Source organism: Oncorhynchus nerka, linkage group LG12, assembly GCF_034236695.1.
Source record: "Oncorhynchus nerka isolate Pitt River linkage group LG12, Oner_Uvic_2.0, whole genome shotgun sequence".
Taxonomy (NCBI): domain Eukaryota; kingdom Metazoa; phylum Chordata; class Actinopteri; order Salmoniformes; family Salmonidae; genus Oncorhynchus; species Oncorhynchus nerka.
In genome coordinates, this window is record NC_088407.1 from 13,428,609 (window position 1) to 13,456,380 (window position 27,772).

A 27,772-nucleotide genomic window follows, 5' to 3' on the forward strand; every position below is an offset into this window, starting at 1 on the left:
GAGAGAGAGAGAGAGAGAGAGAGAGAGAGAGAGCGGAAGCCTCCGGTCTCCGGAAGGGAAGCGTGGACACACAGGGGGTTGCCGGCTGCTGTCACCATCTGCTGTTAACGCTGCGTCAGGATGTGGGTCGAGGAAAAGGCCAAACCGGAGTCGAACCGGAGGACAGTCGGCATGCGCCAGCATTTTGTTAACGGTCTTGTTTACTGCACTGGAGACATGATGCACTTCAGCCAGTACATGGAGGGTACAGTTATGTCTTTCTTCTTCTTCTCTTTATAGTCAAATGGTGTTGCTTACCTTTTATGCCATGAACATAATGGATGAAATACAATACAACTGAAATACTGAAATTGGCAAAAAATACTTGATATCGTTCATTCAAATCAAAACTGGCAAAAGGTTAATGAAAAGGTCGTTTCTGACAGTCCGAGACAGATCAATGTCCCTATGAGAACACCTGTTGAAAGGAATCCAATTGAAATAAAAGGAGAATCTTAGTTATTGATTGTAGAAAACAATTTAAAATGTGGCTTATAGTAGCTGATGAAAAAATAGTTAACCAAATTGTCACATGACTTCCAATAGAATCTATGACTTGAAGTAAAACAAATGTGTTGCAACTTCATCCACCTATCCTCTCCCTCTCCTCCCCTTCCTCCTATTCTCTCCCTCTCCCCCACTCCTCCTCTCCCTCTACCCCTCTTCCTCCTATCTTCTCCCTCTCCCCCACTTCTCCTCCTCACCCCTCTCCCCCATTCCCCCACTTCTCCTCCTCACCCCTCTCCCTCTCCTCCTCCCTCTCTCCCACTTCCCCTCCTCATTCCTCCTCCCTCTCCCCCACTTCTCCTCCTGACACCTCTCCCTCTCCTCCTCCCTCTCTCCCAATTCCCCTCCTCATTCCTCCTCCCTCTCTCCCACTTCCCCTCCTCATTCCTCCTCCCTCTCCCCCACTTCTCCTCCTGACACCTCTCCCTCTCTCCCACTTCCCTCCTCATTCCTCCTCCTCTCTCCCACTTCCCTCCTCATTCCTCCTCCCTCTCCCCCACTTCTCCTCCTCACCCCTCTCCCTCTCCTCCTCCCTCTCTCCCACTTCCCTCCTCATTCCTCCTCCCTCTCTCCCACTTCCCCTCCTCATTCCTCCTCCCTCTCCCCCACTTCTCCTCCTGACACCTCTCCCTCTCCTCCTCCCTCTCTCCCACTTCCCCTCCTCATTCCTCCTCCCTCTCTCCCACTTCCCCTCCTCATTCCTCCTCCCTCTCCCCCACTTCTCCTCCCTCACCCCTCTCCCTCTCCTCCTCCCTCTCCCCCACTTCTCCTCCTCACCCCTCTCCCTCTCCTCCCCCTCTCTCCCACTTCTCCTCCTCACCCCTCTCCCTCTCCTCCTCCCTCTCTCCCACTTCTCCTCCTCACCCCTCTCCCTCTCCTCCTCCCTCTCCCCCACTCCTCCTCTCCCTCTCCCCCTCTTCCTCCTATCTTCTCCCTCTCCCCCACTTCTCCTCCTCACCCCTCTCCCTCTCCCCCACTCCTCCTCTCCCTCTCCCCTCTTCCTCCTATCTTCTCCCTCTCTCCCACTTCTCCTCCTCACCCCTCTCCCTCTCCCCCACTCCTCCCTCTCCCTCTCCCCCACTTCTCCTCCTCACCCCTCTCCCTCTCCTCCTCCCTCTCTCCCACTTCCCCTCCTCATTCCTCCTCCCTCTCCCCCACTTCTCCTCCTCATTCCTCCTCCCTCTCCCCCACTTCCCCTCCTCATTCCTCCTCCCTCTCTCCCACTTCCCCTCCTCATTCCTCCTCCCTCTCTCCCACTCCCCTCCTCATTCCTCCTCCCTCTCCCCCACTTCTCCTCCTCACCCCTCTCCCTCTCCTCCTCCCTCTCTCCCACTTCCCCTCCTCATTCCTCCTCCCTCTCTCCCACTTTCCCTCCTCATTCCTCCTCCCTCTCCCCCACTTCTCCTCCTCACCCCTCTCCCTCTCCCCCACCTCACTCCTCTCCCTCCCCTCCTCCCTCTCTCCAGACAAGGCCTTCATTTTCCAGCTGTTTGAGTGGAGCATGCGGGGTGTAGCCAGGGTCATCCTGGCCAACAACCCCCTGAGTGGTGTTCTGATCCTGGGAGCACTGGTCTGGGCCTCCCCCTGGCAGGCTCTACTGGGGACCCTGGGTCTACTGACCTCTACACTCACTGCTGTTATCATAGGACAGGACAGGTGCAAACACACCACACACACACACACACACACACACACACACACACACACACACACACACACACACACACAGAAATGCCACACACACAGAAATGCCACACACACATGCTGCTTTTCCTACGAGCTCTCACAGTCTCACATCAGAATTACATGCTGACATGCCTCCCAGGTGGTGCAGTGGTCAGGGGCGCTGTACTGCAGCGCCAGCTGTGCCACCAGAGACTCTGGGTTCGCGCCCAGGCTCTGTCGTAACCGTACGCGACCGGGAGCTCTGTGGGGCGACGCACAATTGGCCTAGCGTCGTAGGGATATCCTTGTCTCATCGCGCACCAGCGACTCCTGTGTCGGGCCGGGCGCATTGCGCGCTAACCAGGTGCACAGTGTTTCCTCTGACACATTGGTGCGGCTGGCTTCCGGGTTGGATGCACGCTGTGTTAAGAAGCAGTGCGGCTTGGTTGGGTTGTGTATCTGAGGACTCCCGAGCCGTACGGGAGTTGTAGCGATGAGACAAGATAGTAGCTACAATTGGATACCATGAAATTGGGGAGAAAAAGGGGAAAATAATTAAAGAATTACATGCTGACCAAACCGCTCGAGCACATGTGGATTTTGTCCTCCCACACCAGACTCTATCAGAACACGCAGGTTGAAATATTAAAACGAACTCTGAACCTGTCACGCCTGTTCCCGCTCCCCCTCTCTGGGGCCGGGCTGCCCATCATTACGCACACCTGTCACCATCGTTACGCGCATCAGCACTCATTGGACTCACCTGGACTGAGTCTGGGACTTCCATGCCTTAGCTGGCTCGTGAGGTGTCCTTGCCTCGGCAGGCTCCCACCCCACATCATGCTTCAGCCAGCTCGTCAGGCTCCCACGCCACAGCCGGCTCATCAGGCTTACCTCCCACATCATGCCTCAGCCGTTTTGTCAGGATCTCGTGCCTCAGACGGCTCGTCACTCAAACACCTCAGCGGGATCGTCAGGCTCCCACCCTCAGCCGGATCGTCAGGCTCCCACGCCACAGCCGGCTCATCAGGCTTACCTCCCACATCATGCCTCAGCCATTTTGTCAGGGTCTCGTACCTCAGCCAGCTCGTCACTCAAACACCTCAGCGGGATCGTCAGGCTCCCACGCCTCAGCCAGCTCGTCACTCAAACACCTCAGCGGGATCGTCAGGCTCCCACGCCTCAGCCAGCTCGTCACTCAAACACCTCAGCGGGATCGTCAGGCTCCCACGCCTCAGCGGGGATCGTCAGGCTCCCACGCCTCAGCCAGCTCGTCGGACTTCCACGCCTCAGCCAGCCCGTCAGGCCTATTTAATAACATGTATGTGTACATTTATTTTGCAACGCGAGTGCACGCGACGGGAGCGGTGTGTTCAGAATGTTAGATGTTAATCCATGTTTCTCAAGCATAACATTTCAAAGTTGTTCCAACTGTCAAATTTCAAATTTAAGGTTAAGTTCAGGTATTAACTCCAAATGATTAAGGTTAGGCGTTAACTCTGAATGGTTAAGGTAAGGCTTGGGATAGACTTAAAACAAAAAACAACTTTCTATTGCTGGATTTGAACTTGTAACCTTTGGAATCAGAGGCAGATACTTACACCCATCCGCCACAACACCTTGGCAAAACCAAAACCTACTTGAAGGTAACAGCGCTCACTGTTGCCCCTAGTGGCCAGTTTCCAAAACCAGAACCTACTAGAAGGTAACAGCGCTCACTGTTGCCCCTAGTGGCCGGTTTTCAAAACCAAAACCTACTTGAAGGTAACAGAGCTCACTGTTGCCCCTAGTGGCCGGTTTCCACATCATCTCCCGACGTCCTCAGACGGACGTCGAACACTGACTTGTATCACGGCTGACCTGGCTGACTTCTCAACCTTAACATCAGTGTATACATTGGTCTATACACTCTTACCTTATAGTAGGGAAGTTGTGTTTCCATGGCTAGGCATGACTGTGAGGACTTGTGAAGAACAGAATCAGCAACCTCTGCATCATCAAAACAGTTGCTTTGTGAGAAACTGTGAAAGTTTACAGGAGCCATTGTTATGTAAATAAGTCTGAGCCTTTTAGGTAAAACACTGGGGTAAATCCTGTATGGAAATAGGCCAAAAAAGTGGAATTCCACACACACACACACACACACACACAGAGAGAAACACCACAGAGACACAAACACACACACACGCACACACACAGAGAAACACCACAGAGACACAAACACGCACACACACACACACGCACACACACACACACACACACCACAGAGACACAAACACACACACAGAGAAATAACAGGCATATCCTTGTCAAATATCTGCCTGTATATTTATTTATTTTAATGTGTCCTTAATTTAACTAGACATTTAATTGTTACTTACAACCTCATGTTAATCACATTAGCCTACGTTAGCTCAACATTCCCTCAGGGGACCTGTAGAGGATTTAACTAGACATTTAATTGTTACTTACAACCTCATGTTAATCACATTAGCCTACGTTAGCTCAACATTCCCTCAGGGGACCTGTAGAGGATTTAACTAGACATTTAATTGTTACTTACAACCTCATGTTAATCACATTAGCCTACGTTAGCTCAACATTCCCTCAGGGGACCTGTAGAGGATTTAACTAGACATTTAATTGTTACTTACAACCTCATGTTAATCACATTAGCCTACGTTAGCTCAACATTCCCTCAGGGGACCTGTAGAGGATTTAACTAGACAAGTCAGTTACGAACAAATTCTTATTTACAATGCGTGTGTAAGATGTTTTGCCTTTTCTTCTCTCTCTGTGTGTGTGTGTATTCATAGTGAGGAGGTATCCGGAGGTCTCCATGGGTTCAATGGTATGCTGGTGTCTCTGTTGATGGGGGTGTGCAGCTCTGCAGGAGACTGGTACTGGTGGCTGCTACTGCCTGTCTTTCTGGGGGGGGCTACCAGGTGAGACACACACACACACACACACACAGACACACACACACACACAGAGGAGAGGGTAAGATCGTGTGCATGTGCGTGTGCTTGTCTTTTTTTCCATTCTCATGTATAAACATATTCAATTATGTCCTTGCAGCACACTATCACAGATTATTGTGAAATAGACACTAATTACATATTCATATTTTTTTGTGTGTCCACCACACAACTATTTGCGTCTGTATTTTGTGTATATTTCACGATATTTTGTGATAGTATGTGCCCACCCCAGTACGTCCCCCCCAGTACGTTCCTAGTCTACAGTATGCTCATAGTACGCCCCCCCCAGTACGTTCTTCTACAGTATGTTGATAGTACTCCCCCCAGTATGTTCCTCTACAGTATGCTGATAGTACGCCCCGCCAGTACGTTCCTCTACAGTATGTTGATAGTACCCCCCCCAGTATGTTCCTCTACAGTATGTTGATAGTAACCCCCCAGTACGTCCCTCTACAGTGGCCTGATAGTACGCTCCTCTACAGTGGCCTGATAGTATGTTTCTCCCCACAGTACGTTCCTCTACAGTGGCCTGATAGTATGTTTCTCCCCCAGTACGTTCCTCTACAGTATGTTGATAGTACGCCCCCAGTACGTTCCTCTACAGTATGTTGATAGTACGCCCCCCAGCACGTTCCTCTACAGTATGTTGATAGTACCCCCCCCAGTACGTTCCTCTACAGTATGTTGATAGTACCCCCCAGTACATTCCCCCAGTACGTTCCTCTACAGTATATTGATAGTACACACACCCCCAGTACGTTCCCCCAGTACGTTCCTCTACAGTATGTTGATAGTACACCCCCCAGTACGTTCTCCCCAGTACACCCCCCAGCACGTTCCTCTACAGTATGTTGATAGTACGCCCCCCCAGCACGTTCCTCTACAGTATGTTGATAGTACACCCCCAGTACGTTCCTCTACAGTATGTTGATAGTACACCCCCCAGCACGTTCCCCCCAGTACACCCCCAGTACGTTCCTCTACAGTATGTTGATAGTATGCCCCCCCCAGTACGTTCCTCTACAGTATGTTGATAGTACGCCCCCAGCACGTTCCTCTATAGTATGTTGATAGTACGCCCCCCAGTACGTTCCTCTACAGTATGTTGATAGTACACCCCCAGTACGTTCTCCCCAGTACACCCCCCAGTACGTTCCTCTACAGTATGTTGATAGTACGCTCCCCCCCAGCACGTTCCTCTACAGTATGTTGATAGTACACCCCCAGTACGTTCCTCTACAGTATGTTGATAGTACACCCCCAGTACACCCCCAGTACGTTCCTCTACAGTATGTTGATAGTATGCCCCCCAGTACGTTCCTCTACAGTATGTTGATAGTACGCCCCCAGTACGTTCCTCTATAGTATGTTGATAGTACGCCCCCCAGTACGTTCCTCTACAGTATGTTGATAGTACACCCCCAGTACGTTCCCCCAGTACACCCCCCCAGTACGTTCCTCTACAGTATGTTGATAGTACGCCCCCAGTATGTTCCTCTACAGTATGCTGATAGTACGCCCGCCAGTACGTTCCTCTACAGTATGTTGATAGTACCCCCCCCCCCCAGTATGTTCCTCTACAGTATGTTGATAGTAACCCCCAGTACGTCCCTCTACAGTGGCCTGATAGTACGCTCCTCTACAGTGGCCTGATAGTATGTTTCTCCCCACAGTACGTTCCTCTACAGTGGCCTGATAGTATGTTTCTCCCCCAGTACGTTCCTCTACAGTATGTTGATAGTACGCCCCCAGTACGTTCCTCTACAGTATGTTGATAGTACGCCCCCAGTACGTTCCTCTACAGTATGTTGATAGTACCCCCCCAGTACGTTCCTCTACAGTATGTTGATAGTACCCCCCAGTACATTCCCCCAGTACGTTCCTCTACAGTATGTTGATAGTACACACACCCCCAGTACGTTCCCCCAGTACGTTCCTCTACAGTATGTTGATAGTACACCCCCCAGTACGTTCTCCCCAGTACACCCCCAGTACGTTCCTCTACAGTATGTTGATAGTACACCCCCCCACCCCAGTACGTTCCTCTACAGTATGTTGATAGTACACCCCCAGTACGTTCCCCCCAGTACGTTCCTCTACAGTATGTTGATAGTACACCCCCCTCAGTACGTTCCCCCAGTACGTTCCTCTACAGTATGTTGATAGTATGCCCCCAGTACGTTCCTCTACAGTATGTTGATAGTACGCCCCCAGTACGTTCCTCTATAGTATGTTGATAGTACGCCCCCCCAGTACGTTCCTCTACAGTATGTTGATAGTACACCCCCAGCACGTTCCCCCAGTACACCCCCAGTACGTTCCTCTACAGTATGTTGATAGTATGCCCCCCCCAGCACGTTCCTCTACAGTACGTTGTTAGTAACCCCCCAGTACGTTCCTCTACAGTATGCTGATAGTATGTTTCTCCCTGCAGTATGTTCCTCTACAGTGGCCTGATAGTACGCCCCCCCAGTACGTTCCTCTACAGTATGTTGATAGTAACCCCCCCAGTACGTTCCTCTACAGTGGCCTGATAGTACGCTCCTCTACAGTGGCCTGATAGTATGTTTCTCCCCGCAGTACGTTCCTCTACAGTGGCCTGATAGTATGTTTCTCCCCGCAGTACGTTCCTCTACAGTGGCCTGATAGTATGTTTGTCCCACCAGTACATTCCTCTACAGTGGCCTGATAGTATGTTTCTCCCCCCAGTACATTCCTCTACAGTGGCCTGATAGTATGTTTCTTCCCGCAGTACATTCCTCTACAGTGGCCTGGCTCCCCTGCTAGATAAGTGGGACCTACCTGTGGCCTGATAGTATGTTTCTCCCCGCAGTACGCTCCTCTACAGTGGCCTGGCTCCCCTGCTAGATAAGTGGGACCTACCTGTGGCCTGATAGTATGTTTCTCCCCGCAGTACGCTCCTCTACAGTGGCCTGATAGTATGTTTCTCCCTGCAGTAGACTCCTCTACAGTGGCCTGATAGTACGCTCCTCTACAGTGGCCTGATAGTATGTTTCTCCCTGCAGTACACTCCTCTACAGTGGCCTGATAGTACGCTCCTCTACAGTGGCCTGATAGTATGTTTCTCCCTGCAGTACACTCCTCTACAGTGGCCTGATAGTATGTTTCTCCCCCCAGTACATTCCTCTACAGTGGCCTGGCTCCCCTGCTAGATAAGTGGGACCTACCTGTGGCTGTGTTCCCCTTCAACATGGTGATCCTGCTCTACCTGGCCTGTACTGGCTCCTCTAACCCCTACTACCCTCACCACCCTGCCACACCACTAGGGGAGCTAGAGAGCAATGCTACCCAGCTCAGCCTCACTCAGGTAGGAGAGAGGAAGAGAGGAAGGAAGAGGGGTGGGCAACACGTGGTGCTGAGAGATTAACCAACATGGGCAATATATCACGGCTAAGGGCTGTTCTTAGGCACGATTCAACGCGGAGTGCCTGGATACAGCCCTTAGCCCTAGTATATTGGCCAAATATCACAAACCTCTGAAGTGCCTTTTTGCTATTATAAACTGGTTACCAACGTAATTAGAGCAGTAAAATAAATGATTTGTCATACCCGTGGTATACGGTCTGATATATCACGACTGTCAGCCAATCAGCATTCAGGCTCGAAATGCCCAGTTTATGATAAACAACTAATTGACCGATGCCGGTTCAATTACTTGAATTTCATTTAGTTTAGTTATTTTTGTGAGCCCTACGCACTGTTTCTCTAGAGGGAAATCAAGTCAAGATCTATGTGGGAAGCTGGGCTGAAGGGAGTTGTAGTTTTAATGAAGAAAATATTCAATCTAGTTCATCGCAGAAACGTGGTAATTCGCTACAATGACCATAATCCATTGTGCCACTTACGCCTGCTTCATTAAATTAGATACACACAGATCGCATGAGAGAGGAATGTACACAACACAAGACGAGAGGGACAGAGATAGTTTGTGAAAGTATACCTTATCTACTTTGAAGAACTAGTCAAATGATTTTGTCAGACAGCTCTGCAGCTAGTCTACTGTAGCTAAATAGGATGACTACAGACAGTACAGTACAGTATGGGGAGCACAGAGATAGCATTAGATGGTCTGGCAAGCTGGTTGGCTGCTACTACCTGAGGAGAGATGGGATGATGACTTTAAGGAAGGAGAAATAACAACTTGGCAAGGGTAGAGTCAACAATTCCTATTCACTATATAGTGCAATACTTCTGACATAGCGATCTGGTCAAATGTAGTGTACTATAGGAAATAGGGTTCTGTTTGTGGCTCAGTCAACAGGTGCCTTCTGGGGACGTATCCCCTGTCAATAGTCTAAAGCAGGGGTGTCAAAGTCAAATGGACGGAGGGCCAAATAAAAAAATCAGCTACAAGACGAGGGCCGGACTGTTCGAATGTTCATTGAAATTTTTTTAAATGACGCATATAGTCTAGTGAACCTAATTGAACCTACTGAAAACCTAACAAATATATTACAATATGATCAGATAAATAAAGCAATATTTTCTTATGGCTCTGTCAGTAATCTTTAATTTTCAACAGACACAAAAGACAAATTTCCTTTATATAAATATCCCCATAACATGAACATTAAATGAAAGAAACCGGTATTCAAGGCACCATCAGTAGACTATATTTTCTATTTTAGCAAAAGTGGGCTAAATTTACTTCAAAGAAAAAACAATAATAGCAATTTTCTATCATCCACTCAACTGAAATATTTTTAAAATATAATTGGATTGAAATACAAAAAAATAAAGTGCAAAAATCTATTAATCAAAAACAACACTTTGTTTAAGGAGAAGTAACATGCAGTGAAAACAAATATTAAATTTTAACTTTTAAACTTGAACTGAGTAAAAACTCTAAATATGTGATTGCACAGTAATGTTCACTTGTTTGAGGTTGAGGGTGATACTTGGTGGTGTCCCATCTTTTCCACAAGTTCATCAATGTTCGGGGTAAGGCTCTGAGCTGAAGAAATCCTCAGAATTGAGTGGAGGTGTTCAGCAGTAAGTCGACTTCTGTGTGATGTTTTGTTCAGGTTCATCAAAGAAAACAGTTGTTCACACAGGTATGTGCTGCCAAACATAGACAACGTTTGAGCAGCCTGGATGCGCAGCTGGGGCATTGTGCCGGGAGGAAACGGGCGAACTCCGCAGCACCCACTGCCGCATATTTTGCCCTCAGTGCATCATTGCATTGGAGGTCAATCAACTCCATTTGGAGGTTTGGTGGTGAGCTTTCCACGTCAACAGCAAATGGGTTACCGAGCAGTTCCAACCTGCTTTTTTGTGCTTCAAAGTCAGCAAATCGGCGTCGAAAGTCAGCGGCAAGCATACCTATTTTATCAGCCAACTGTGTGCTCGGAACGCACTGGTAGAGAGCTTCTCTTTCATGGTCTGGCAGCTGGGAAAGTGGCTCAAATTTTCTTTCCGCATCTGCGTCTCCCACAGAGTCAGTTTGGTTTTAAATGCCTTCACTGTACTGTACATATCAGAGATGACACGATCCCGACCCTGCAGCTGCAAGTTTATTGCATTCAGATGACTCGTAATGTCACACAGAAAAGCCATTTCACACAGAAACATTTCGTCTCGGAGTTGTGTTGTGTCTTTCCCTTTGCTGTCCAAGAACAGACAAATCTCCTCACGAAGCTCGAAACATCTTTGAAGCACCTTTCCCTGGCTTAGCCATCGCACCTCTGTGTGATAAGGCAAATCACCATGCTCCGTTTCTAACTCCGTCAGAAATGCCTTGAACTGGCGGTGATTCAAACCTTTGGCTCTGATAAAGTTAACTGTGCGCGTGATGATGCTCATTACATGCTCCATTTTCAAGGCTTTACCGCACAACGCTTCCTGGTGTATGATACAATGATAAGCTGTCAGCTCACCTGTCGCGTTTTCCTCTTGCATCTTTTCCCGTATCTTCGCCACCAGTCCGCTCCTGTGTCCACACATCGCAGGTGCTCCGTCGGTTGTCAAACCCACGAGTTTTTCCCAAGGCAGCTCCATCTCATTTACACATCTTGACACCTCTTCATACAAATCATGCCCCGTAGTTGTGCCATGCATAGGACGTAAAGCCAAAAACTCCTCTGTCACGCTTAGGTTGGAGTCCACTCCGCGGATGAAAATTGACAACTGGGCAATGTCAGAAATGTCGGTGCTCTCATCCACAGCCAAGGAATATGCAATAAAATCTTTTCCCTTTTTCACAAGCTGCTCTTTTAGATTGATGGACAACTGGTCTACTCTCGGCAATGGTGTTTCTGCTCAGACTCACATTTAAAAAGAGTTGCCTTTTTCTGGGCAAACTTCGTCACAAACTTTAATCATGCAGTTTTTGATGAAATCCCCTCCGTAAATGGCCGGGCTGATTTAGCGATCTCTTCTGCCAAAATAAAACTGGCCTTGACAGCAGCCTGGCCTTGTGATTTGGCTTTTTTGAACAGAGCCTGTCGAGATTTGAGGCCTCGTTTTAATTCCTCTGCCTTTTGTAGCCTTTGTTCCATGTCCATATTCTTGTTTTTGTCCGCGTGTTTCGTTTCATAATGTCGTCTCAGATTATACTCTTTCAGTACCGCCACACTTTCTCCACACAGAAGACACACAGGTTTTCCAGCTACCTTCGTGAACATATACTCCGACTCCCACCTTGTTTGAAACCCCCGGTTCTCAGTATCCACCTTCCGTTTTGCCATTTTTGATGGGTATCTGAAAGTTAATTTTACTGTGATGCTGACGACTGCTGTGCCAATAAATATTGAAATGAAGCAGCCTACTGCTCGGTGCGTCACCTTTGCATTGTGGGAAATGTAGTATTGGTGCGTGTAAAAGATCTGCGGGCTGCCGGCTTGCTGCGGGCCGGTTCTAATAATAAATCAAGATCATCCCAGGGGCCGTAAAAAACCTTCTTGCGGGCCGGATGTGGCCCGCGGGCCTTGACTCTGACATATGTGGTCTAAAGTGTTTTACTTTCCTCGTCTCCTCTCCTTCTTTCTTTCCTCTGTCTCCTCTCCTTCTTTCTTTCCTCGTGTCCTCTCCTTCTTTCTTTCCTCGTGTCCTCTCCTTCTTTCTTTCCTCGTGTCCTCTCCTTCTTTCTTTCTTTCTTTCTTTCTTTCCTCGTCTCCTCTCCTTCTTTCTTTCCTCTGTCTCCTCTCCTTCTTTCTTTCCTCGTCTCCTCTCCTTCTTTATTTCCGTTGTCTCCTCTCCTTCTTTCTTTCCTCGTCTCCTCTCCTTCTTTCTTTCCTCGTCTCCTCTCCTTCTTTATTTCCGTTGTCTCCTCTCCTTCTTTCTTTCCTCGTCTCCTCTCCTTCTTTCTTTCCTCGTCTCCTCTCCTTCTTTATTTCCGTTGTCTCCTCTCCTTCTTTCTTTCCTCGTCTCCTCTCCTTCTTTATTTCCGTTGTCTCCTCTCCTTCTTTCTTTCCTCGTCTCCTCTCCTTCTTTATTTCCGTTGTCTCCTCTCCTTCTTTCTTTCCTCGTCTCCTCTCCTTCTTTATTTCCGTTGTCTCCTCTCCTTATTTATTTCCTCGTCTCCTCTCCTTCTTTCTTTTCGTTGTCTCCTCTCCTTCTTTCTTTCCTTGTCTCCTCTCCTTCTTTCTTTTCCATGTCTCCTCTCCTTCTTTCTTTCTTTCTTTCTTTCTTTCCTCGTCTCCTCTCCTTCTTTCTTTCTTTCCTCGTCTCCTCTCCTTCTTTCTTTCCATTGTCTACTCTCCTTTCTGTCCTCGTCTCCTCTCCTTCTTTATTTCCTAGTCTCCTCTCTTTCTTTCTATCCTCATCTCATCTCCTTCATCTGCGTTGATCTGTAAAGACAGGCTAGGTGAAAGCATTATGGAACAAGGACTTTCAGACAGCGAGGTCTTTCAAATCCGTTTAGAAAAGGTTATAGAGATGAACTAGACAGCTAATTCCATATATAATGTGACAGCATTGGCAGCACCAATGAGGGTTAACATGTGCTTAAACAGGCTTTGGGTCCTCTATCCAACTCTATGAGACGAGCCACAACATAGAAAGCTTGTTGGAGAGTTCCTATGTTGCCAGTGCTTGCATTAGATCACATATAAACTGGCCTAAGGATAAGTTCTTTCCGTATAAGTGTACTCTGAACAAATCCAAAACCTAGGCTTAAATAGAGATGATTTATTTACATCATGATGTTCATGTAAGAGTAGTTTCACTACATCTCAAATGCCCCTCATCTTTTTCTGTTCTCTCTCTGTCTCTCTCTCTCTCTCTCTCTCTCTCTCTCGCTCTCTCTCTCTCTCTCTCTCTCGCTCTCAATTCAATTCAATTTCAATTCAAGGGGCTTTATTGGCATGGGAAACATATGTTTACATTGCCAAAGCAAGTGAAGTAGATAATATACAAAAGTGAAATAAACAATAAACATTACACTCACGGAAGTTCCAAAAGAATATAAACATTTCAAATGTCATGTGTCTATATACATACAGTGTTGTAACGATGTGCAAATAGTGCAAATGGTTCAAAATAAATAAGCATCAATATGGCTTACACAGCCTGCCTGCCTGCCTCTCTCTCGCCCCCTCTTTTCTTCTCTTGCCCCCTCTGTCTTTCTCTTGCCCCCTCTTTCTTTCTCTCGCCCCCTCTTTTCTTCTCTTGCCAACTTCCCCTCCTTTGATCTCATCTCGCTTTTATTCAAATTCCAGTCCTCTCTCTTCCTCTCCGTCACCGACTAGGCTACATCTCCTCAGCTCTCTCTCTCTCTCTCTCTCCCTGTGCTTATTCTTATTATAGACACACACACACTCTCACACATGAAGAGAGAGAGAGAGAGAGAGAGAGAGAGAGAGAGAGAGAGAGAGAGAGAGAGAGAGAACCACAGGCACCTGGGAACCTATGCTGCTCTGTCATTGATTTACATTGGGACAGAGATAGAGATAGACAGAGAGAGAGAGAAACAGAGACAAATACAGACAGAGAGAAACAGAGACAAATACAGACAGAAAGAGAGAGAGAGCGGGATGGATGAGAGATGAGAGAGAGAGAGGGATGAGTGATGAGAGAGAGAGAGAGAGAGAGAGAGAGAGAGAGAGAGAGAAAGGGGTGAGAGATGAGATATGAGAGAGATGAGAGAGAGGTAGAGAGAGACAGAGAGAGAGGGATGGATGAGAGATGAGAGAGAGAGAGGGATGAGGGATGAGAGATGAGAGAGAGAGAGGGATGAGAGATGAGAGAGAGGGATGAGAGATGAGAGAGAGAGAGAGAGAGAGAGAGAGAGAGAGAAAGGGGTGAGAGATGAGAGATGAGAGAGAGGTAGAGAGAGACAGAGAGAGAACTGTGCCAGCAGTGATATCATTATGATCTTGTAAGTAAAGATACATCCCAGCAACAGGCAGGTGCATTTATCCCGTCGCCATGGAAACCACTCACATCTCACTATTAGGGTGTTTGTATGGGTGGTGGTGATGGGTGTGGAAATTCACTGGCATGTCCTTGGCACCAGCACTAGAACACAGAGACTGCATTCCAAATGGAACCGTATTCCCTATATAGTGCACTACTTACAGTATGGACCCTGGTCAAAAGCAGTGCACTTCATAGGGAATAGGGTGCCTTTTTGGGATACGGACACATTATATGTGTGTGCATCTGTTTTTAAGAGTGTGTGTGTGTGTGTTTGCGCGTGTGCGCGTGTGTGCGTTCGTGTGTGTAATTCCCTGTAGCTCCTGCAGGGGGTGCCGTTGGGTGTGGGTCAAATCTATGCCTGTGAGGACCTGGGCCCGTCTGTGTTGATCCTGGGAGCGACGCTGCTCTACTCACCTCTACTGGGCTCACACGCCCTACTGGGCTCTGGGGCCGGCACACTCGCAGGTGAGTAGGATAACGTAGCTGTGCTGTCTGTCTCCATGCTGTTCATTCAGAGACAGGAGGTTTGATAAAGATAAAAGAAACAGTTAAAACCAACTGTCATGCTGGCACACTGTGGAGTAGACTCTCTCTATCGCTCTCTTTCTCTCTCTTATGATTAATAAGCTCCTCAGAAGGAGGGTGAGGTAGAGAGAAAGAGAGAGAGGCAACTGGACCTTTTTTGGAACACCATTATTTTTGTCTTACTGAGATTTACTGTCAAGGCCCAGGGCCCAGGTCTGTGCAGAAGATCTAGGTGCTGCTGTAGGCCCTCCTTGGTTAGGGACGGAAGCACCAGATCATCAAAAAACAGTAGAAATTTGATTTAAGATTCTAGTAGGGTGAGGCCGGGTGCTGCAGACTGTTCTAGTGCCCTCGCCAATTCGTTGATAGGTATGTTGAAGAGGGTGGGGCTTAAGCTGCATCCCTGTCTCACCCCACGGCCCCGTGGAAAAAAACGTGTGCGTATTTTGCCAATTTTAACCCCACACTTGTTGTTTGTGTACAAGGATTTTATAAAGCTGTATGTTTTTCCCCCAACACCACTTTCCATCCATTTGTATAGCAGACCCAAATTGAGTCAAAAACTTATTTGTACTCAACAAAGGATGACAAGACGTTGTCTTTGTTTTCTTTCTTTCTTTTTTTGTCAGTTAGGGTGTGCAGGGTGAATACGTGGTCTGTTGTACGTAATGTATTATTATTTATTTATTTCTGTTGGGGGTAGTTCAGCTGGGGGAGGGGGTAGTTCAGCTGGGGGAGGGGGTAGTTCAGCTGGGAGGAGGGGGTGGTTCAGCTGGGGGAAGGGGGAGTTCAGTTGGGGGAGGGGGTAGTTCAGCTGGGGGAGGGGGTAGTTCAGCTGGGGGGGGAGTTCAGCTGGGGGAGGGGAGTTCAGCTGGGGGAGGGGGTAGTTCAGCTGGGGGGTAGTGGGGTAGTTTAGCTGGGGTAGGGGGTAGTTCAGCTGGGGGAGGGGGTAGTTCAGCTGGGGGAGGGGGTAGTTCAGCTGGGGAGAGGGGGGTAGTTCAGCTGGGGGAGGGGGTAGTTCAGCTGGGGTAGGGGGTAGTTCCGCTGGGGGAGGGGGAGTTCAGCTGGGGGAGGGGGTAGTTCAGCTTTAATATTGCAGACAGATTGTAGCTTCCATCAATGTAATTGTCTGTATCATTTCCAATCCCCCATATATAACATAACAACATCTGGAAAAAGTAAATGGGGCTGAATACATTCCGAAGGCACTTCATGTCTCATCACAATATCTCAGATCTACAGACAGGTCCTTGGACACGGTAAAGTTATTGCTCTGACATGAACTGTCAACTATGGGACCTTTATGCAGGCAGTTGTGATTCTGTCTGAATCATGTTCAAACAATTGAATTGGCCACCGATGGACTCCAATCAAGTTGTAGTGACATTCTAGGGGATGATCAAAGGAAATAGGAATGTCATAGCAGAGAGGAGAAGGAGGGGAGGAAATAGGAATGTCATAGCAGAGTGGAGAAGGAGGGGAGGAAATAGGAATGTCATAGCAAAGAGGAGAAGGAGGGGAGGAAATAGGAATGTCATAACAAGGGGGGAGAAGGAGGGGAGGAAATAGGAATGTCATAGAAAAGGGGAGAAGGAGAGGAGGAAATAGGAATGTCATAACAAGGGGGGAGAAGGAGAGGAGGAAATAGGAATGTCATAACAAGGGGGAGAAGGAGGGGAGGAAATAGGAATGTCATAACAAGGGGGGAGAAGGAGGGAGGAAATAGGAATGTCATAGAAAAGGGGAGAAGGAGGGGAGGAAATAGGAATGTCATAACAAGGGGGGAGAAGGAGGGGAGGAAATAGGAATGTCATAGCAAGGGGGAGAAGGAGGGGAGGAAATATGAATGTCAAAGCAAAGAGGAGAAGGAGGGGAGGAAATATGAATGTCATAACAAGGGGGAAGAAGGAGGGGAGGAAATAGGAATGTCATAACAAGGGGGGAGAAGGAGGGGAGGAAATAGGAATGTCATAACAAGGGGGAGAAGGAGGGGAGGGAATAGGAATGTCATAACAAGGGGGAGAGGGAGGGGAGGAAATAGGAATGTCATAGCAAAGGGGAGAAGGAGGGGAGGAAATAGGAATGTCATAACAAGGGGGAGAAGGAGGGAGGAATTAGGAATGTCATAACAAGGGGGAGAAGGAGGGGATGAAATAGGAATGTCATAACAAGGGGGAGAAGGAGGGGAGGAAATAGGAATGTCATAACAAGGGGGGAAAGGAGGGGAGGAAATAGGAATGGCATAGCAAGGGGGAGAAGGAGGGGAAGAAATAGGAATGTCATAACAAGGGGGGGGAGGAGGGGAGGAAATAGGAATGTCATAACAAGGGGAGAAGGAAGGGAAGAAATAGGAATGTCATAGCAAGGGGGGAGAAGGAGGGGAGGAAATAGGAATGTCATAGCAAAGGGGAGAAGGAGGGGAGGAAATAGGAATGTCATAACAAGGGGGAGAAGGAGGGGAGGAAATAGGAATGGCATAGCAAAGGGGAGAAGGAGGGGAGGAAATAGGAATGTCATAACAAGGGGGAGAAGGGGTGGAGGAAATAGGAATGTCATAGCAAAGAGGAGAAGGAGGGGAGGAAATAGGAATGTCATAACAAGGGGGGAGAAGGAGGGGCGGAAATAGGAATGTCATAGCAAAGAGGAGAAGGAGGGGAGGAAATAGGAATGTCATAACAAGGGGGAGAGGAGGGGAGGAAATAGGAATGTCATAGCAAAGAGGAGAAGGAGGGGAGGAAATAGGAATGTCATAACAAGGGGGAGAAGGAGGGCGGAAATAGGAATGTCATAGCAAAGAGGAGGAGGGGAGGAAATAGGAATGTCATAACAAGGGGGAGAAGGAGGGGAGGAAATAGGAATGTCATAACAAGGGGGAGAAGGAGGGGAGGAAATAGGAATGTCATAGCAAAGGGGAGAAGGAGGGGAGGACATAGGAATGTCATAGCAAAGGGGGAGAAGGAGGGGAGGAAATAGGAATGTCATAGCAAAGAGGAGAAGGAGGGGAGGAAATAGGAATGTCATAACAAGGGGGAGAAGGAGCGGAGGAAGTAGGAATGTCATAGCAAAGGGGGAGAAGGAGGGGAGGTAATATGAATGTCATAACAAGGGGGAGAAGGAGGGGAGGAAATAGGAATGGCATAGCAAAGAGGAGAAGGAGGGGAGGAAATAGGAATGTCATAACAAGGGGGAGAAGGAGGGGAGGAAATAGGAATGGCATAGCAAAGGGGAGAAGGAGGGGAGGAAATAGGAATGTCATAACAAGGGGGAGAAGGAGGGGAGGAAATAGGAATGTCATAGCAAAGGGGAGAGGTAGGGAGGAAATAGGAATGTCATAACAAGGGGGAGAAGGAGGGGAGGAAATAGGAATGTCATAACAAGGGGGAGAAGGAGGGGAGGAAATAGGAATGTCATAACAAGGGGGAGAAGGAGGGGAGGAAATAGGAATGTCATAGCAAGGGGGAGAAGGAGAGGAGGAAATAGGAATGTCATAACAAGGGGGAGAATGAGGGGAGGAAATAGGAATGTCATAACAAGGGGGAGAAGGAGGGGAGGAAATAGGAATGTCATAACAAGGGGGAGAAGGAGGGAGGAAATAGGAATGTCATAACAAGGGGGAGAAGGAGGGGAGGAAATAGGAATGTCATAACAAGGGGGAGAGGGAGGGGAGGAAATAGGAATGTCATAGCAAAGGGGAGAAGGAGGGGAGGAAATAGGAATGTCATAACAAAGGCGAGAAGGAGGGGAGGAAATAGGAATGTCATAACAAGGGGGAGAAGGAGAGGGGGAAATAGGAATGTCATAACAAGGGGGAGAAGGAGGGGAGGAAATAGGAATGTCATAACAAGGGGGAGAAGGAGGGGATGAAATAGGAATGTCATAACAAGGGGGAGAAGGAGGGGAGGAAATAGGAATGTCATAACAAGGGGGAGAAGGAGGGGAGGAAATAGGAATGGCATAGCAAGGGGGAGAAGGAGGGGAGGAAATAGGAATGGCATAGCAAAGGGGAGAAGGAGGGGAGGAAATAGGAATGTCATAACAAGGGGGAGAAGGAGGGGCGGAAATAGGAATGTCATAGCAAAGAGGAGAAGGAGGGGAGGAAATAGGAATGTCATAACAAGGGGGAGAAGGAGGGGAGGAAATAGGAATGCCATAACAAGGGGGGAGAAGGAGGGGAGGAAATAGGAATGTCATAGCAAAGGGGAGAAGGAGGGAGGACATAGGAATGTCATAGCAAAGGGGAGAAGGAGGGGAGGAAATAGGAATGTCATAGCAAAGAGGAGAAGGAGGGGAGGAAATAGGAATGTCATAACAAGGGGGAGAAGGAGCGGAGGAAGTAGGAATGTCATAGCAAAGGGGGAGAAGGAGGGGAGGTAATATGAATGTCATAACAAGGGGGAGAAGGAGGGGAGGAAATAGGAATGGCATAGCAAAGGGGAGAAGGAGGGGAGGAAATAGGAATGTCATAACAAGGGGGAGAAGGAGGGGAGGAAATAGGAATGGCATAGCAAAGAGGAGAAGGAGGGGAGGAAATAGGAATGTCATAACAAGGGGGAGAAGGAGGGGAGGAAATAGGAATGGCATAGCAAAGGGGAGAAGGAGGGAGGAAATAGGAATGTCATAACAAGGGGGGAGAAGGAGGGGAGGAAATAGGAATGTCATAGCAAAGGGGAGAGGTAGGGGAGGAAATAGGAATGTCATAACAAGGGGGGAGAAGGAGGGGAGGAAATAGGAATGTCATAACAAGGGGGAAGAAGGAGGGGAGGAAATAGGAATGTCATAACAAGGGGGGAGAAGGAGGGGAGGAAATAGGAATGTCATAGCAAGGGGGAGAAGGAGAGGAGGAAATAGGAATGTCATAACAAGGGGGAGAAGGAGGGGAGGAAATAGGAATGTCATCACAAAGTGGTGTGAATACGTATATAAATGAGATATTTCTGTATTTCATTTTCAATTAATTAGCAAAAATAAATTAAAACATGTTTTCAATTTGTCATCGTGGGGTGAGAAAAAGTATATATTTAATCCATTCTTAATGCAACATAACCAAATGTGATATAAGTCAAGGGATGGGCATAGCTTCTGAAGGCATTGTAGCCACCAAGACATTGATCCGGCCCATCTAGCAGAAACCGCTCAGTTCTGCCTCCAGACTTATGACAATTAACATCAACCTGCGTCTGGTCACTGAATCAAGTCTCTTCATCTGCCACCTACAGTGGCTTGTGAAAGTATTCACCCCCCTTGGCATTTTTCCTATTTTGTTGCCTTACAACATGGAATTAAAAATATTATTTTTGGGGGGGGGTTTGTATCATTTGATCTACACAACATGCCTACCTCTTTGAAGATGCAAAATATTTTTTATTGTAAAACCAACCAGATATAAGACAAAAATACAGAAAACTTGAGCGTGTATAACTATTCAACCCCCCCAAAGTCAATACTTTGTAGAGCCACCTTTTGCAGCAATTACAGCTACAAGTCTCTTGGGGCATGTCCCTATAATCTTGGCACATCTAGCCACTGGGATTTTTGCCCATTATTCAAGGCAAAACTGCTCCAGCTCCTCCAAGTTGGATGGGTTCCGCTGGTGTATAGCAATCTTTAAGTCATACCACAGATTCTCAATTGGATTGAGGTCTGGGCTTTGACTAGGCCATTCCAAGACATTTAGATGTTTCCCCTTAAACCACTCAAGTGTTTCTTTAGCAGTATGCTTAGGGTCATTGTCCTGCTGGATGGTGATCCTCCGTCCCAGTCTCAAATCTCTGGAAGACTGAAACAGGTTTCCCTCCAGAATTTCCTGTATTAAGCTCCATCCATCATTCCTTCTATTCTGACCAGTCTCCCAGTCCCTGGCGATGAAAAACCTCCCCACTGCATAATGCTGTCACCACCATGATTTACTGTGGGGATGGTAATCTCTGGGTGATGAGAGGTGTTGGGTTTGCGCCAGACATAGCGTTCTCCTTTTGAGCCAAAAATCTCAATTTTAGTCTCATCTGACCAGAGTACCTTCTTCCATATGTTTGGGGAGTCTCCCACATGCCTTCTGGCGAACACCAAACATGTTTGCACATTTTTTTCTGTAGGCAATGGCTTTTTTTCCGGCCACTTCTCCGTAAAGCCCAGATCTGTGGAGTGTACGTCTTAAAGTGGTCCTATGGACAGATACTCCAATCACCGCTGTGGAGCTTTGCAGCTCCTTCAGGGTTATATTTTTGTTCTCTTTGTTGCCTCTCTGATTAATGCCCTCCTTGCCTGGTCCCTGAGTTTTGGTGGGCGGCCCTCTCTTCGCACACAGCTACAATACATAGACTCCAATGCATAGATAACCAATAGGATAGTGAATAGATAACCAATAGGATAGTGAATAGATAACCAATAGGATAGCGACTAGATAACCAATAGGATAGTGAATAGATAACCAATAGAATAGTGAATAGATAACCAATAGAATAGTGACTAGATAACCAATAGAATAGTGAATAGATAACCAATAGAATAGTGAATAGATAACCAATAGAATAGTGACTAGATAACCAATACGATATTGAATAGATAGCCAATAGAATAGGATAGTGACTAGATAACCAATAGGATAGTGAATAGATAACCAATAGGATAGTGAATAGACAACCAATAGAATAGGATAGTGACTAGATAACCAATAGGATAGTGACTAGATAACCAATAGGATAGCGACTAGATAACCAATAGGATAGTGAATAGATAACCAATAGAATAGTGAATAGATAACCAATAGAATAGTCCGTCCGTCCGTATGTATGTCTGGTTACTTTGTTAGATATAAATAAGTCTGGATGATAGTATTGATTTGTCTGGGAGCTCGGTTAGTCTGTGTGTGTGTGTGTGTGTATGTGTGTGTGTCGGGAAACGCCATTGCGTCATTGGATATCCGTAACCTACATCGATTCTTTTTCCTACACTCAATCTCTGAGGTTTCCATGGTTACGACCCTGAATATACATGTGTGTGTGTCTGTCTGCGTATCTGTGTGTGTGCTCATACTTATACATTTGTGTGTGCGTGTGTAGTCTATTGTATCTTTCAGTGATAAGTTCTCTCCATTTCACGCCCTCTCTCTCTACAACGCATTCAGGTAGTACTCAGACCCCTCTCTCTCTACAACGCATTCAGAAAGTATTCAGACCCCTCTCTCTCTACAACGCATTCAGAAAGTATTCAGACCCCTCTCTCTCTACAACGCATTCAGGTAGTATTCAGACCCCTCTCTCTCTACAACGCATTCAGAAAGTATTCAGACCCCTCTCTCTCTACAACGCATTCAGAAAGTATTCAGACCCCTCTCTCTCTACAACGCATTCAGAAAGTATTCAGACCCCTCTCTCTCTACAACGCATTCAGGTAGTACTCAGACCCCTCTCTCTCTACAACGCATTCAGAAAGTATTCAGACCCCTCTCTCTCTACAACGCATTCAGAAAGTATTCAGACCCCTCTCTCTCTACAACGCATTCAGAAAGTATTCAGACCCCTTCACTTTTCCACATTTTGTTACGTTACAGCCTTGTTCTAAAATGGATTCAATAATTTTTTTCCTCATCAATCTACACACAATATCCCATAATGACATCACAATACCACATAGCGACATCACAATACCCCATAATGACAAGAGGTTTTAAGATTTTCTTAAAGATTATTATAAAGAAATAACAAAAATACCTTATTTACATAAGTATTCACCCCCTTTGCTCTGAGATTCTAAATTGAGCTCAGGTGAATCCTGTTTCTATTGATCATCCTTGAGATGTTTCTACAACTTGACTGGAGTCCACCTGTGGTAAATTAAATTGATTGGACATGATTTGGAAAGGCACACACCTGTCTATATGAGGTCCCAAAGTTGACAGTGCATGTCAGAGCAAAAACCAAGCCATGAGTTCGAATGAATTGTCTGTAAAGCTCAGAGACAGGATTGTGTCGAGGCACAGATGTGGGGAAGGGTACCAAAACATGTCTGCAGCATTGAAGGTTCACAAGAACATAGTGGCCTCCATCATTCTTATATGGAAGAAGTGTGGGACCACCAAGACTCTTCCTAGAGCTGAACACCCGGCCAAACTGAGCAATCGGGGGGAGAAGGGCCTTGGTCAAGGAGGTGACCATCAACCCAATGGTCACTCTGACAGAACTCTAGAGTTCCTCTGTGGAGATTAGAGAACCTTCCAGAAGGACAACCATCTCTGCAGCACTCCACCAATCAGGCCTTTATGGTAGAGTGGCCAGATGGAAGCCACTCCTCAGTAACAGGCACATGACAGCCCGCTTGGAGTTTGCCAAAAGGCACGTAAAGACTCTCAGACCATGAGAAACAAGATTCTCTGGTCTGATGAAACCAAGATTGAACTCTTTGGCCTGAATGCCAAGCGTCACGTCTGGAAGAAACCTGGCACCATCTCTACCGTGAAGCATGGTGGTGGAAGCATCATGCTGTGGAGATGTTTTTCAGCGGCAGGGACTGGGAGACTCGTCAGGATCAAGGCAACGATGAATGGAGCAAATTACAAAGAAATCCTTGATGAAAACCTGCTTCAGAGTCCTCAGGATCTCAGACTGGGCGAAGGTTCACCTTCCAATCAGACAACGACCATAAGCACACAGCTAAGACAACACAAGAGTGGGTTCAGGACAAGAGTCTGTAATACCTACATGTTTCAAGCAGATCACCATAGTCTATGTGCCCAAGAAAGTGAAGGTTACCTGCCTAAAAGGTAGCTATGAAGTGCTTTGAAAGGCTGGTCATGGCTCACATCAACACCATCATCCCAGAAACCTTAGACCCACTCCAATTCACATACCGCCCCAACAGATCCACAGATGACGCAATCTCAATCGCACTCCACACTGCCCTTTTCCACCTAGACAAAAGGAACAGCTATGCGAGAATACGGTTTATTGACTACAGCTCGGCGTTCAACACCATAGTGCCCACAAAGCTCATCACTAAGCTAAGGACTCTGGGACTGAACACCTCCCTCTGTAACTGGATCCTGGACTTCCTGATGGGCCACCCCCAGGTGGTAAGGGTAGGTAACAACACATCTGCCACGCTGATCCTCAACACAGGGGCCCCTCAGGGGTACGTGCTCAGTCCCCTCCTCACCCACTCCAGCACCATCATTAAGTTTGCTGACGACACAACAGTGGTAGGCCTGATCACCGACAACAATGAGACAACCTATCGGGAGGAGGTCAGAGACCTGGCAATGTAGCAACAGGACAACAACTGCATTGTTGGTTAAGGGCTTGTAAAGTAAGCATTTCACTGTAAGGTCTACCCCCTATTCGGCGCATGTGACAAATACCATTCAATATGATTTAATTTGATTTACTGAGATGGGAAAACTTGCCAGAAGGACAACAGTCTCTACAGGACTTCACCAATCTGGGCTTTATGGGAGAGTGGCCAGATGGAAGCCTCTCCTGAGAAAAGACATGACTGCACGCCTGGACTTGACAAAAAGGCACCTGAGTTACAAACATGTAACTCTTTGACCAATTACAGTGTGGTGGGTTCGTTATTGACATCCATTCAAATATACTGTTACTAAGGAAATAGCTAACATGGAGAAAGAACGATGGAGGGAGGGAGGGGGAATGAAAGAGAGAGGGAGAGACAGATAGATATGAAACCGGGGGAGGGGGATAGGGAGTGAGCGAGAGACAGTACAAAGGGAAGACAAGAAAATGGAGGGAAGAAAGAGAGGGAGGGAGGGGGAACAAAGGAGAGAGGGAGAGTTAGCTGGGAAAGGGGGGAGGGGGAAAGGGAGTGAGAGGAAGAAAGAGAGGGAGAGATAATCTTCCAGCAAACATGAGTATCTATCTCCCCCTCCTGGACACATCTGGTACTGCACATTCACACATTTTAACTATCTCTCAGTGCCTGTGTGACTCATATCTGACAGAATAACACTGTGTGTGTCTACAGGTCTGTCGGTGTCAGTGCGTCACGGGGCCCTCTACTCCGGGCTGTCAGGATTTAATGGAGCTCTGGGTTGTATGGCCGTGGGAGGACTGTTCTTTACCTTCAACTGGAGGACACACCTCTTCTCTATCGCCAGCGGTGAGACATTCTTCTCCTCTTCTTTCCCCCACACCATCCCTCTCTCCTCTCCATCCCCCTCTCTCCTCTCCATCCCTCTTTCCTCTCCATCCCCCTCTCTCCTCTCCATCCCCCTCTCCTTTCCTCATCCCTCTCTTCTCTCCGTCCCTCATTTCCTCATCCCCCTCGCCTCTCCTCATCCATCCCTATCCTCTCCTTCCCTTTCTCCTCTCCTCTCCATCCCCCTCTCTCCTCTCTCCATCCCCCTCTCTCCTCTCCACCCCCTCTCTCCTCTCCTCTCCTCTCTCCACCCCCTCTCTCCTCTCCTCTCTCCATCCCCCTCTCCTCTCTCCACCCCCTCTCTCCTCTCCATCCCCCTCTCTCCATCCCTCTCCAGTGAATACATCTGATCCTATAAATGGGTAATCAGGAAGTCATTGTGTACCTTGATTGAATTTCATAGTTTTTGCAGAGGTCCACACACACACACACACACACACACACACACACAGAATGTGGCGGTGAGAAGATTGTTCCTGATAGGGGTTGTGGCTCATTAGTAAAGAGATAATCTACTCACAGCCTCATCCAGAAGCTGGGTCCTCAATGGCACACTATTCCTTGAACAGAGCACTATGTAGTGAATAAGGTATACAACACTATGTAGTGAATAAGGTATTCAATACTATGTAGTGAATAAGGTCTACAACACTATGTAGTGAATAAGGTATTCAACACTATGTAGTGAATAAGGTATACAACACTATGTAGTGAATAAGGTCTACAACACTATGTAGTGAATAAGGTCTACAACACTATGTAGTGAATAAGGTCTACAACACTATGTAGTGAATAAGGTCTACAACACTATGTAGTGAATAAGGTCTACAACACTATGTAGTGAATAAGGTCTACAACACTATGTAGTGAATAAGGTATACAACACTATGTAGTGAATAAGGTCTACAACACTATGTAGTGAATAAGGTCTACAACACTATGTAGTGAATAAGGTCTACAACACTATGTAGTGAATAAGGTATACAACACTATGTAGTGAATAAGGTATTCAACACTATGTAGTGAATAAGGTCTACGACACTATGTAGTGAATAAGGTCTACAACACTATGTAGTGAATAAGGTCTACAACACTATGTAGTGAATAAGGTCTACAACACTATGTAGTGAATAAGGTATACAACACTATGTAGTGAATAAGGTCTACAACACTATGTAGTGAATAAGGTATACAACACTATGTAGTGAATAAGGTCTACAACACTATGTAGTGAATAAGGTATTCAACACTATGTAGTGAATAAGGTATACAACACTATGTAGTGAATAAGGTATACAACACTATGTAGTGAATAAGGTATTCAACACTATGTAGTGAATAAGGTATACAACACTATGTAGTGAATAAGGTATACAACACTATGTAGTGAATAAGGTATTCAACACTATGTAGTGAATAAGGTTGCATTTGGAACGTAGCCATCATGTCAGAGTGTGTGTGTGTGTGTGTGTGTAGGATGGTAGATGAACTATCTTCTCTGCCCTACAGCATTTCTTTCTGCGTATGCTGATATCGCCCTGAGTAATCTACTGGGAACGGTGAGGCCTCAGACATTCACACTAACTCCTACAGCACTGTTTTCCTCTTAAGAGTATATGATTCCTACTTCCTCAAGTTTTCTTCACACTCTGTCTCTCTCTCTCTATCTCTTTCCCCTTCTTCCTCTCTCACCCTCTTTCCTCACCCCTTCTTCCTCTCTCACCCTCTTTCCTCACCCCTTCTTCCTCTCTCTCCCTCTTTCCTCACCCCTTCTTCCTCTCTCTCCCTCTTTCTCTCTCACCCCCTCCTCCTCTCTCTTTCTTTCCTTCCCCCCTCTCCCTACACCATCCATCTCTCTCTCCACTTCCCCACCCCACCTTTTCCTCTATCTCCTACTCCCCCCTCCCCCTCCAGGTGGGCCTCCCAGCATGCAGTTGGGCGGCAACTCTGACCGCCACTCTGATGCTGCTGCTGACAGGGCGGAGCCTGTCTGCATACCGCATCCCTACTGGTCGAGTCATGGCTCCGGAACAGAACATCCGCTGTCATAGCCAATGGGCTGCCAGAGAGACCACAGACAGCACTGACGTATAGACACATACACACAACTGCCTGAACCCATAAAATGTCCATATCGATATTGTCCACATGAGGGCGCTCTGAGTCTGGCAGGTGTAAGTGAGTTTCCGCTCGGTAGCCTTCAGATCAGTTTCCCCTCCCCTGATCCTAACCTTAACCCTTAGAATGAAACCATATGCAAAACTGACCTAGGATCAGCATCTAGGAGCAACTTCACCCTACACTGAACCACAGGGACAAGCACATACAGAAAGGAGGAGATGTACATAGCCTTTCTGGCTTCACTGGGCCTATAAAGGGACCGATTGAAGTCAATGTCTTTGACTCAGTGTTGTAGGCTACAATAGGCTACATGCTGATTAAAAATCACTTTCTGTGTCTCCGTCTGTCATTGTAGCCTGTGAAGGCCTACTACTAAGCTTGTCAAATAAACCATTTTTCCACTTTCA

At 47.2% G+C, this 27,772-nt stretch overlaps 1 protein-coding gene across 2 annotated transcripts; it reads left to right on the forward strand.

Annotated features, from left to right (window-relative positions):
- Positions 1-27,772, forward strand: si:dkey-183c6.7 (urea transporter 1). Of its 2 annotated transcripts, none has more exons than XM_065025250.1 (8): positions 1-244; positions 2,013-2,202; positions 5,028-5,156; positions 8,331-8,520; positions 14,897-15,035; positions 25,071-25,205; positions 26,754-26,803; positions 27,159-27,772. In XM_065025250.1, exons 1-8 carry the CDS (start codon positions 121-123, stop codon positions 27,336-27,338), a joined length of 1,137 nt encoding a protein of 378 aa, XP_064881322.1. In that variant the 5' UTR covers positions 1-120; the 3' UTR covers positions 27,339-27,772. The 2 variants fall into 2 exon arrangements, with proteins under 2 accessions (XP_064881322.1, XP_064881321.1); XM_065025249.1 differs by having other exon boundaries at positions 3-244; positions 14,888-15,035.

What these genes read in the sequence shown, in the direction of transcription:
- si:dkey-183c6.7 (XM_065025249.1), top strand. Translation starts at nt 121, where the DNA reads ATGTGGGTCGAGGAAAAGGCCAAACCGGAGTCGAACCGGAGGACAGTC. An exon ending in TTTCTGGGGGGGGCTACCAG is followed by an intron (nt 5,157 to 8,330) that starts GTGAGACACACA and finishes TTCTCCCCCCAG; the next exon opens with TACATTCCTCTACAGTGGCC. An exon ending in TGGGGCCGGCACACTCGCAG is followed by an intron (nt 15,036 to 25,070) that starts GTGAGTAGGATA and finishes GTGTGTCTACAG; the next exon opens with GTCTGTCGGTGTCAGTGCGT.